The sequence below is a fragment of the Centruroides sculpturatus genome, unplaced genomic scaffold, assembly GCF_000671375.1.
Source record: "Centruroides sculpturatus isolate CEXI.00-Female unplaced genomic scaffold, Cexi_2.0 scaffold169, whole genome shotgun sequence".
NCBI classification, from domain to species: domain Eukaryota; kingdom Metazoa; phylum Arthropoda; class Arachnida; order Scorpiones; family Buthidae; genus Centruroides; species Centruroides sculpturatus.
Window position 1 is genome coordinate 351,203 of NW_019384492.1, and position 12,557 is coordinate 363,759.

General features: G+C 30.7%; 1 protein-coding gene across 1 annotated transcript in view; it reads left to right on the plus strand.

The window, feature by feature from the left end:
- The window catches only part of LOC111621809 (patatin-like phospholipase domain-containing protein 7), an 89,166-nt gene that overhangs the window by 58,969 nt on the left and 17,640 nt on the right, over positions 1 to 12,557 (plus strand). The window contains exons 8-10 of the mRNA XM_023364055.1: positions 757 to 944; positions 2,335 to 2,474; positions 7,776 to 7,928. Coding sequence (XP_023219823.1) covers positions 757 to 944; positions 2,335 to 2,474; positions 7,776 to 7,928 — 481 coding nt within the window. The remainder of the gene's footprint in view (positions 1 to 756; positions 945 to 2,334; positions 2,475 to 7,775; positions 7,929 to 12,557) is intronic.

A 12,557-nucleotide genomic window follows, 5' to 3' on the forward strand; every position in this document is an offset into this window, starting at 1 on the left:
TACGACAGAGCCATAATAACAGATAAAACAATTTACCACAACAGACCAGACATCACACTCATTGACAAACACAATAAAATCACATACATTATAGACATATTCATTCCAAGCACTCACAATATACAAAACACATTCACTGAAAAAATTAGCAAGTACACAGAACTCGCCCAGGAAATAAGGCATCTGTGGAGAATGGAAAGGGTGCTTATTGTACCTGTCGTTCTCTCCTGTACATGTGTGATACCACACACACTACACAAAAGCCTGGGAACATTACAATTGAATAGAAATACATACATAACACTAAATGAGACCACTATACTGAATACATGCGGCTTTGTTAGGAAATTCCTGAATACAGACACTGACACACTTATTTAATTTTAGTTTTGTTTTGTTTTGGTTGCTATGCATTGACTCTGGTCCGGCATAGTACACAGCCACCAGTATCAAATGAGTATAACCCACTAAACCCAACATAATAATAATAAGGCTGCTGGAAGGACGGGGTGATGTGTTGTTGATGAATTATCTGGAAATTTAGCCAAGTCAAATTTGTTATACTTTATTCAATAGAGCAACATGATTACAGCTTTAGTATTAGTGACAAAACTGTACAAATTTGTGTACACAAAATATTTTAGGCAATACTTCGGAAGTATCACTATTTATAATTTATAAGTAGTAAAAAAAGGACAAAAAGGCATGTTAATTAAACTTCGGAAGTATGCTTGATTATAGTAAACTGTGAGATAGGCATGAGGTTGCTGTCGAGGATGAAGATGAAATGGAAGAGTTATATAATGCCATGTTCAAATCAGGAGATTCTAGTGATGAAATAGACGAAGAGACTGACGATCGAGATTTTGTCATGACTTTGGGATGTTATGCTGCAATATCAAGAAGACAGGAAAATAAAAGATTATTTGCAAGAAGATTTCAGGGTGTGGAAGGATAATTTCATGTTTTCTCCGTTGTGAACTTAGTTGCATTGTTATTGTTTCATCTTTGTTGCTTTAAACTTTAAATTTTATGCTTTATAAACAATGTTCTTTCAAATAATTGTGTTGCATTTTCATTGAAATTATTTGTTTTACTTTGTTTTGTTTGTACTACTAATGTGTTGTGACTATGCGCAATAACACAGACAAAGAGATAAGACTGTGAACAATACATTTATTGTCTGTTAGGGATCGGTTACATGGTTAATGGCGGGACAACAGTTCAACTACACTCTCATCGCATGACTCCTCGCTGTTGAGGGGTGACCTCATCGTCACATGAAGTGAGGAATGCCCTCACATTGTGTGAATGTTGTAAAGGAAAATATTTGATAATATGTGAATTATCATGTAACATTCTTTACATTTTGTTGAAAATTTCACTTGGAAGGTTTATAAAATAACGTTTTTGTGTTCAATACATAAATTTAATGGGGATTTTTTTTTCAGTTTGTGTACATGAGAGAATATTTGGTTTTTGAATTTCAAATTTTTTGTGATTTTTTTCTGTTCTCCAAAATAATGGAGGAGGAAAATTCATAATTTAAAAGTGTTTTTGTCTTACATTGCTCCTAAATGATAAATACAGGGTGATCATAATTAAATAGAAGTTTGTAGCTCTACAAAAATATTTGAGAAATCCAAAATTTGGTATACATAATGTGCTGAGTTTGCGGTTTTGATTTCAGAGAGTTTTTTCAAAATTTAACTGCTAGGGTAAACTTTTGTGCTGGTGTTCCCTTAATATGCATGTTCTGTGCTTTCTAACAATTATCGGGAGATGAACAGTTTGGAATAGTTTAAGAAGAAGAAGTAATTTGCGATTAGGCAATGTGAGCACTGTATAGATTTAATAATAATAATAATTATTGTTTTTCCTATAAAAAATATGAGAGTTAATATGCTGAATTTATTATTACAAAAAATGTGCTAAAAAATTTTAGATATTACAGTATATAGCAGTATATAGTCTTCAGTAACTTATTGAATACAGTAATATAATGCACAGTATTACAAAGACTTCCAAATATCAAAAACGTTCATTAATTATAATTTTTCTGTTGTCAAGAAATTTTAAATTACTGTTAAACTTTTTGAAAAAATTTGTCCAGGTTATGTGAAGTCTGAGTTAGTGTGGTATATTGTATAAGAAAACTTTAAAAATATTGACAGTGTATGTAGAATGATATATATTTTTTAATTTGAAAAAAGATAACTTATTATGACTTAATTTAAATGCATATTTCTAAAATGTGATTTTAAACATTTATTTTAAGTATTTTCAAAATAATAGATTTAATAATAAATATTTATTAAAATTTTTTCATCACAGGGGACATAATGTATAAGCGAATGGAAGCTCAGAATATTTTGGCTATTGATGTTGGAAGTCAAAATGAAACTGACTTCACCAATTATGGAGATTCATTAGGAATTTTTAAAATGCTGCCATTATCATGGACATCTATAAAGGTTTTTCCTTGATTTTTTTGTGTTTAAAGTTATATCAAACATATGGTGATATTTTTTGCTTATTTTAGTATGAGATACAGGTAATTTGGATACATTATTGTCAAAATTATTTTCAACACTTTATGAAATTTCTTTTTTATCAATATTTTACCAACTAACTCAGTCAGTTAATACAGTCATTGACATAAAAATTAGCACACCAAGAAAGAGTTATCATATTGTAAAACTTGGCATGAAGTAGATATGGAAATGATTAGAGTTATAGATAATGGCTCATTGAATAAGGCCAGCAGAGGGTGTTAAAGTGCATCTCCCTTGGCCTCTAAAAAAGTGCACAAAGGTATCCCATCTGTAGGAGAAGGAAGGACACTGTATCACTAGAGATGCTTTTATGTCACAATCAAAGACTGTATGACCAACTTACTGAGTTTGAGAGGGAAAGGAACATCGGGTTGAGCAAAGCCAAATGGACATCTCACTGAATAGCCTGCCATCCAGGCCATTCTGAAAACACTGTGAGATGTTGGAACCAGTGGACAAGAGAGAGCTTGCACACACAGTACCCAGGCTTGGGATGCCCTTGGCAGACCACTAGCTGAGAGGACCACCTGGTCCTCTGACAAGCATGCACACAGCTGACCGTATCATTGTCTGCCATCTGGACATAGGTGACACCATGATCTATAGATAACAGTATGGTCACACCATTATGCTTTAAAATTGGTAATATGCCACTTTCTGCCAGTAGATGACGTTTGATCACATTTAGCCTGTTTTCTCCTATCAATGCTTTATTAATAAAGGATTGTGGAGAATCATGCGAGTGTACAATGGTCCATGAAAGGCAATACATGAATAAATAACAACAATTATTTATTTTTTTCATGTGAATCATAATATACAGGATTCTTCTTTGCATTCCAACTCTGAGCATTACAAAATATCCAAAATAGGAACAAAGAATAGAGTAAATACAAATCAAGGGAACCCGCTCACAACAATTAAGGAAAGACTGACTTGTAATCTTATAACTAATACTTACACTAAATTATAAACTAAAAGAGGAAAGGAAGATTAACAAAAAGTTTTAGTATTATCATACTAAAACTTTTTGTTAATCTTCCTTTCCTCTTTTAGTTTATAATTTAGAAGAAGAGGTTATAAAGAATACCTGGGTTTTCTGATTGGTATTGATGCTCTTCTGGTGGGGAAACACTATAATTCGTTTTCTGATGATCTTTAATTGGATCTCTTCAATGATCCTCCTTATACAAGGGATGTTCGTCTCTCTCTCTTTACATTAACAGGGTTTTTTTTCCCTCTGCAGGCCACCTTTGTCTCCCTTTGTCCTTCTAGACGACGAGCAGGAGCGTACTTTCACGTCCCCAAGGTGCCAATACTGGTCAATGTCAAATACCTCTTTTGTCGCATCACTAGTATATCTCAAAGGACGCAACCGGGCTGTTGTAGATTTTAAACGTTTCTCACCATAGTCGTAAAAATCTAAATATGTTAAACTTAATAGTCATTTGTTTTCTAACTAATTCGTTTTAGGACCAGGTGTCCTCAGAAATTTCCAAAATTTACAACTATTCGGTCACTCTCATTGAACTGGAAAAATTTCTGTCTTTATTACATTAATAATACGAAGGAATCGTTCTCCACTTTACTCAGCTAGAGATTGGTTCAGATAAGCTTTTAAGTAAAATTTCAGCTCTTTCATCAGGTTTTGTTTATGTCCCCAATTCCCTAATCGCTTAATTATTTAACTACTTCTTAAGTAGAAATAAGTCGAAACCGGTTACTTTGTACTCGAATATTTGTAGTCTCGGGAAAAAGTGGAAAGACAAATTTTTATGACAAACGGATACATAAATCATAAATTTAAGGAAAATAAATTCTGGAGCTTTTCTGTACCTCGTGCATCTCTCTCATTCATTAAATTTAGTTGTAAATGATGCTACCAAAGTAACAGTTAATTTTTTAACATTATACAAGAATTGTACACGTTTTTTTCTACATCCCCTTAAAGATGGGATGTACGAAATCGTAATATCACTGGTTTAACATCGAAATCCGTGAGTAATATAAAATCGGAAAGCGGAATAAATATATCAAATATTTTAATGGATTTTTTTAACTCCTGTCAACTATACAGAACTATCGTAAAAACATACCAGTAAATTCTTATCGGTTGGGTTAAGTTATAAATCTACTCGTTATTCACGTAATCGAAATATCTAGTGGGCAGGCGGCTAACAGCCCAGAACCGGTCCTTGATAGAATTGGAATCTTTATATGTGTGCAGCTTTCACCCAAGGTCGTAGGCTTCCACCGGCTAAACCGGGTGAGGTTGGTGCTCTGTAAAGCGCATGCGCAAATCTGGCTTTTCGTAATCTGAAAATACAGGAGATTCCACTCCGCCACTAATATTCTAATATACAATAGCAATTTTTTTTTCCCGTGTAGTATAGAAATTTGTAATAAGATACATAATGCAGTTATAATAAAATATTGTGTGATTATTTTCATATAATTAAAATTAATATGTATTTATTTTTTAGAAAATACAAAGGAAGCAGCACATCCACCGCTTTCAGTGACGGCACGCCACTGCAGTGTAGCCTGATTTACAACCAGGGAAAAAATATCTGGGCATTATTTTCAACTTCAACTAAAATAAGATATGAATTTACATTATTTGTAGTTTTATATAGAAATATTGTACTTATCATAATAATCTGTATTTACCTCAGTTAAATTACTGTGAAAAAAATAGCAGAAAACCATTCTAGAAAAAAAGATGAAAACTCATTTCCCCACATATATTACAAGAATTGGGTGATGTTCAATCGAAGCACTAGTGATGAAAAGTGGCATGACCATACTGTTATCTTTAGAACATGAGTGGCACCATTACAAGCCCCTGTATTTATCTGTATCATTTTGAGGCATCTGATAAGGAACATTTGGTATTATGATAACCATTATGTGTGCTGCCATTGACAGCCACCTACCATTGCCTCCATTTGGAGTGGTGTCACTCCAGATGGGATTGAACCACAATGGAATGAAACTGGATCATCTACAGTGACAAATCCAGGTTCAGTTTGGGCACTGACAATGGCCATGTTTGTCTGGAGGCCCTGTGGTAAATGCCTCAATCCTGCCACACTTCCCTAGCCTGCCGGTTCCCTGATTTGTTACTAATCAAACAGCTGGAATCACTTGGGATGCCAAGTTAAATAGCCTAGGAGTTTGATGACCACTTAATGATGGTCATCAAACTCCTAGTGGTCAACTAGATGATGGTCATCAAACTCAAAGTGGTCAACTAGATGACCACTTGCAGCAACTGTGGACTGAATGTCCACAGTTGCTGCAAGGATAATGCCACAGAACACCACACAGCACCTGTAAGCCTCCATGCCAGCCTGTATCACATTGTGTATTCATGCTAGAAGTGGCCCAACAGGGTACTAGAACCTCCTTTCATTTGTAGTTTTTCCCGCAATAAATGATCCATTTGCTTTCATTTATAATCACTTACTTATATCATGACTAGCAGGTAGGCCCAGCATTGCTCAGGCAAAAGTAACGCTAGCGAAGTTAAGATTATTACATTATAGTCAACCTTATCCGTTTTCACAGAATGCATCGTTTCCCCGTTTCTAGACTAATTACAGAATTTTTAGATGGGTCTAAAATTATGTTCGATTTCCCACAAAACAAAAAAAACCGCATCTGCTTCTTGCACGTCGCTTTCTCTTAGCAATTCCATTGTTACGTAACACTTCCATTGTTGACACTTTAGTTCTTAACACTTCCATTGTTGACACGTCCATTGCTGACACTTCAGTTCTTAACACTTCCATTGTTACTTAACACTTCCATTGTTGACACTTCCATTGTTACTTAACACTTCCATTGTTACTTAGCACTTCCATTGTTACTTAACACTTCCATTGTCGAAACCTTAATCCTGTCTCTCTCCCCCAGGGGGGAATTTCGAAAAATCCCTTCTTAGTGTGCGTTTTTGTGAGGTACCCTAATTGTGTACCAAATTTCAACTTTCGTTTGTGCTCTGCGCTTATTATTATTATTATCATTATCAACTCGTCTCAATTATATATATAGATTACACTCATACATGTATAATTTCATTCAATTCTGACAACAACTCCTTGGTGTGCTAATTTTTATGGCAATGAGTGTATAGAACCATAAGCAGTTAACTGTAAATTTTGCAATTTTTCAATGATAGAATATTCCTACTATTTGTGACCATAAGCATATATGTAAAACTCCAGTTATATAAAATAGCAAATTTTTGATTGGTGTCTTCCAATTTTCACATTGTTTTCTGAAAATTATGGTTTTATAGTTAGGCGTTTATGTTTCCACACCCACGTATAAACTTTGTAACTAGAAGAAAAACATTTCTCAAATGTAGCAATCTTTGTAAATCATCTCAGACATTAGTAACAGTTGTATAGTTGTATCCATAGTTGTATCTTATGATTGAGTAAATGAAAAAAGTAATGCAAAATAGATCAATGGCAAAATCTGAAGCCTTTGATACTTACAATAAATTTGAGCATTTTTTTGTAGTTCTTTTTTTTAATTACAGTTTGGCTTCACTTGACACAGAATATTTTGAGTACAAAAATCTCTTACAAAAACAGTGATGTGGTCAGTTAAAATGTATTCTTTCATAAGTTACCAGAAAAATGTGAAAACTCAAAAAGTTAAATATTTTATATAATTATAAAGTATCAAAGTTTGATGTTCAATGCCTCAAAGAATGCCACAGCATCTAATCAGTTGATTAATTTAAATGCTACTTTTAAAGATGTTTATTGTTACTAATTTGTTATACATTATTTTAAATTATAGCATCTTTTGTTTTCTTGTTCAATCATTAAATTTTTAATTAGTATTTATTAGTTTTAGATATATTTATTAAATAACTGTGTTGTTTAAATAACTAATTATTATAAATGTCAAAGCAGTTCTGGAGAGCTTCATAAAGCAGTTCAAAAGGGTGGGATTGAACTGCTATTTAAATAATAATCAATCATGGATAGTATTTTAGACAATCTAAATGATTAAAAAGTTTCTCTGTCATGTATATAAATTGTAATTAATTAAAAGATATAAACAGTATTGAATCCAGAATTTTCTTCCAAAGAGAATATAAAATCCTTTCAAAAAAATTTATTTTCTATTGGCTTATTTTATAACATATCTCAAAACATTATTTTTTTTGCTGGACAATACAGTTTTTTATTGCAATTTCAGATTCCAAATGTTTTTGAAATCCAGTCCAGATTAGCTTATATATGCTGTCAAAGACAACTGGAACATTTAAAGAATAGTAATTATTGCACTTATCTCAGACCTCCAATAGATTCATATGATACATTAGATTTTGAGAAATTTGATGAAATTTTTGTAAGTATTTTATATTGTTGAATAGAAATCTAAAATTATATTATTGTCTAATTAAAAATTTATATAGTATCTATATTTTAATTCTGCTTTCAATCCTTATATTTAATCAAATAATTTATGAGAATAGCAATTGTTTGATTAAATCATATCAGCTATTAGTGATTATACAGGTAAAAAGTAGAAAACAAATATTCTTTATTCACAAAAATATAAATATCTTAATTTTAAAATACTTTATTTTCATAGAAACTTAGAACTAAATTGAACTGTGTTGACAAGTCATTTTAACAAGAGTTATTACTTATTGATATGGTGTATGTTCCAAAGTTTAACATATAAATTTGTGATGAAAAACTGATTTCAATAAAACATTTATAAAATCATTTCAAACTACAAGGCATTCAATGCAGCTGAAAGTTGTTAAATCTGTTGAACTACATTATAAATATGGTGGATGAATTCTAGTTTTTTATTAATGTTATTGTCGACTGTTTAAAGGTAGTAATTATTATATAATCAATGTATCTAAAAAACAAAAATTGTGACTATTATAAAATCGAATAAGAGTATGTGATAAAAATAATGAAATTGAATTGATAAAAGTAAGTATTATCCACTTTCTGCATGTTTAAAGTTTGAAATAAAAAGTAATAATTATTCTAGTACTTATGAAACTGTGCCGCTAATTGTTATGCAATCTTGAACACAAACTATATAGTGTATTCACTCAGACACAAAGCAAATCTCATCATTAATTTTTATTTAGTTTATTTAGTTAATTTTTATTTAGTCAACTAAATAAAAATTAATGATGAGATTTGCCTTGTGTCCAAATGAATACACTATATAGTTCATGTTCAAGGTTGCAGAGTAATAATTATTATTGAAGTTGTTATTTCCTACAGATATGATGACAGCTGTCATAAATTTAGTGCCTTAACATGTTTTAAATATTCTCAACCATCAATTTTATTAGTTTTTTTTCTTAGCATATTGTTTATTGAATATGTGTCTTAACATCATAATAAGCAAATCAATGATGTATTGGAACAAACTCTTATCTGTATGACTACGATCACTGCTTATGTTACTATGAATCATGGGTGCAGAATATTTTCAAGACCCAAAATTTCCCCAAAATATAAATTTTACCAAAAATTCTTGTACTGTACATTAGCACAAAAATAAAAATTTTATGAATGAATTAATAATTACTACTATATAGTTTGGGAAGTTCAAATTTAATTTTATAAATAATAAAATAAGCCTATTGTATAAAATTTTTACATATGTGAACACAAAAGAATAAAACATTTTATGAAGGGATTAATAATAATTACTATATAGTGTACTGTTATGAACTCTCAATAAGTAGTATTGTACTAATTTAAAATGTACTTCCCCTAGCACAGGAAAATTTCTTACTGCTAAATAAAGTTTGATTTGATTTTGATAATTACTATATAGTTTGAGATATTTTAGTTAAATTCTACAAATAATTAAATTGGTCCACCATATAATTTCTGCATAACACTAAACTGATATATAAATGTAAAAACTTTTTAGATTAAAAAAGCACTTTAATTTAAGCATGAATCATCATCATAGGATGGCATATACAATTATAAACTTGATGAATTCGATGTTGATTAATGGAATTAAAATTCAAGTCAAATGCAACAGGCATCACTACCAATGCCTGAATATGATACTTTTAGTGCATGATACTAATTAATGAACTTTTTAACATTCAAAAACTGGATATTTGCTATAGAATTGGAGACTCGTCACTCATACATGCCAAGCACTATAGCCAACACCACTTCACAATGCCTCTCATACTCATAATGTCTGTGCAAACTTGCATTTAGACATTGAATGTTCTAATTTCACTTTCAAAACATGAGTTCTTCCTACATTTTGGTGAATTTTCTCAATTAATGTCTATAAGTTTAGTCAAGATACTACTCCATTTTATTGTAACATTTTCATGGCTATTGCCATAATAATATATTTTATCACAAATTTCCCCCAAACTGCATTCATATGATTGAATATATTCTGCACCCCATCATGAACATGTTCAAAATCCTTGTAGGACAGTTCAATTTCTTTGGAAAGTTATTTTAACAGTTATTTTAAAACTTGGTAACTAAACATTGCTTTTCTAGTATATTAAATTTAAATAATCTGAAGATATCAAAATGCTATTTATAAAATTTTTAAACAATTGCATTTATCATCATATTATCTAAGAATTTTAATAATTTGGTTTCATGTATTATTTAGAATTACTAATGGTAATGATAATAAATATATAGATGTAATTATCATCATCATTAATGGTCAGTAATCATTGAAGTATTTCTTCATATCAGTTTAAATGGTTTTGTTATATAATTTCACTTTATATTGTAGTTTATATATTATTATGTTCCGTATCAAGTTGATGTGATTAAATGATTGTTATCTAATTATGATTATGTATAGAAAACAAAAATTATTCAGAAGAAATTAGTTAAATATCAGAGGGAAAAATCATATCTTATATACCCTCTAAAATTTGAACATTAAGTTAATTATAATTTATTTTGTTAAATCTTGTATTCAGTTTTGCATATTTTATGTGAAATAATTAGATTTAAAAAAAAACACAAATTACTAAAATTGTGTGACAAAAGAAATGATTCTTACTAAATTATAAAAACATTTAAGATACGGTAAAATTTCGTAAAAAGTTATTTGAGATAATGGTTTCAGACTCTAAGTTAGTATTATAGTATGAATATCATAATAAAGTCATTGCTATTTTCATTGTAATTATAATCAATCTTCTCTTTTTACATATGTGTAAATGTTATCAACTACAAGTTTATTTTAATAATATTAGATTGTTGATTGGTGTACAAATGCATGTGGCCAATAAAATATGATAATGTATTGGCTGAAAATAAATTTTAAAAATTTTTAAACTACTATTAACTTTAAAACCACTCATCATATATATTTTTCTTTAGATTAAACAAAAGACAGACATGTGCTAAATAAAAATTAAAAACAACAGGTGAATACCACATTAGACTTTCAGATGAAATAGCAAATCTACACATTTTAGAACTCTATTAAAACAATGTAAAAGGAAAGGAATTCATGGGTAAATGCTTTCTTACATGTAGTGAAGTCATGAGAAACTTTTATAAGCAATTAGAAATGCAACAATAAATCACCCTAATTTAAAAGAAAACATAAATATGTTGTAGATCCAGTTTAATATATTACACTGGACAACAAAAAAAAATGTTTTTGAATGTTTCCTTTATTACATGACTGAAATCTTACTAATTTTGGGGTGAGAAAATTGAATATGACAAGGAAAAATTTTTATTAGTTCTAGTTTCTGTGGTATATAATATTATAATAGGTGATTTTAACAGCATAAGAGAAAACGATACATTTTAATTACATATGCTAATAACATTGAAAGTGCTTTTGAATTTTTTTTAAATTACAGTAACATTCTAAGAGTTCTAAATTAATAGAAGAATACCTGGCAGGTGGTTCGGTGTGAAGAGAATCATGTGGTGACTTTATGAGATCGTGATTATGGCTTGCCTCTTGTGAGTTCTGGTGCATCCCTACACACAGACCAGCAGTAATCTGCAAACATTGCTTCATTCCAATGGCCCTGATATCTTTCTTCCAATACAGAAATATCCTGGTGGAATCTTTCCCCATGTTCATCATTGACAGCTCCACAACTAGGAGGGAAAAAATCTAGGTGGGAATGGAGAAAATGGATTTTGAGGGACATGTTGCATTCGAGTTGATGATATTTTTCCAGAAGTATTGTCACCGAGTGTAGTTATTGTCTCCTTTGTTGCCTAAGAATCCACAAATAGCTCCCTTTAAGGCTTCCCAAGCTTCCTTTTCTTTTCCCTCCAAAACTTGGTCAAACACGGGATCCTTTACAAATTTTCGAATTTGTGGCCCAACAAAAATACCTTCCTTAACCTTTGCATCACTCAATCTAGGAAATTTGTCTCTTAAATACTTAAATGCCTGTCCTTTCTGGTTCATACCTTTGACAAAAGTTTTCATTAAACCCAGCTTGATATGAAAGAGTGGAAGAAGAACATCTTTTGAGTCCATGAGAGGCTCGGCAACAATATTTTTCCTGGTAGAGTCAAGATTTCTTGCAGGCTAGTCTGCTTGAATGTAATGTAATTTCCTATCCCTACTGTCCCACATACATAAAAAGCAACAGTATTTAGTGTACTCCAGTTGCATTCCTAAGAGTACAGCGATGACTTTTAGATCGCCACATATTTTCCACTTGTGCTCAGCATAATTGATTGAGTTAAGGAGGGCTGTCATGTTTGCATAAATATATATTCTATAATAGAGTGTAGTTTTATTATATGCTGATCTGAGGAGTTTACAGAAAAAATGCCAATGAAAATTTGAAATAATTGAAGATGCACTATTTTGTAATGAAACATTTTTTTTACAAATTTTACTATAAAACCTTTCTCATATATTTTGTATTATTTAGATTACGTCAATCATTTTAAATTATAATTTAAAATGAATAAAAGTTTTAAATCTTTCGCGGACCACTGATTGGGAATC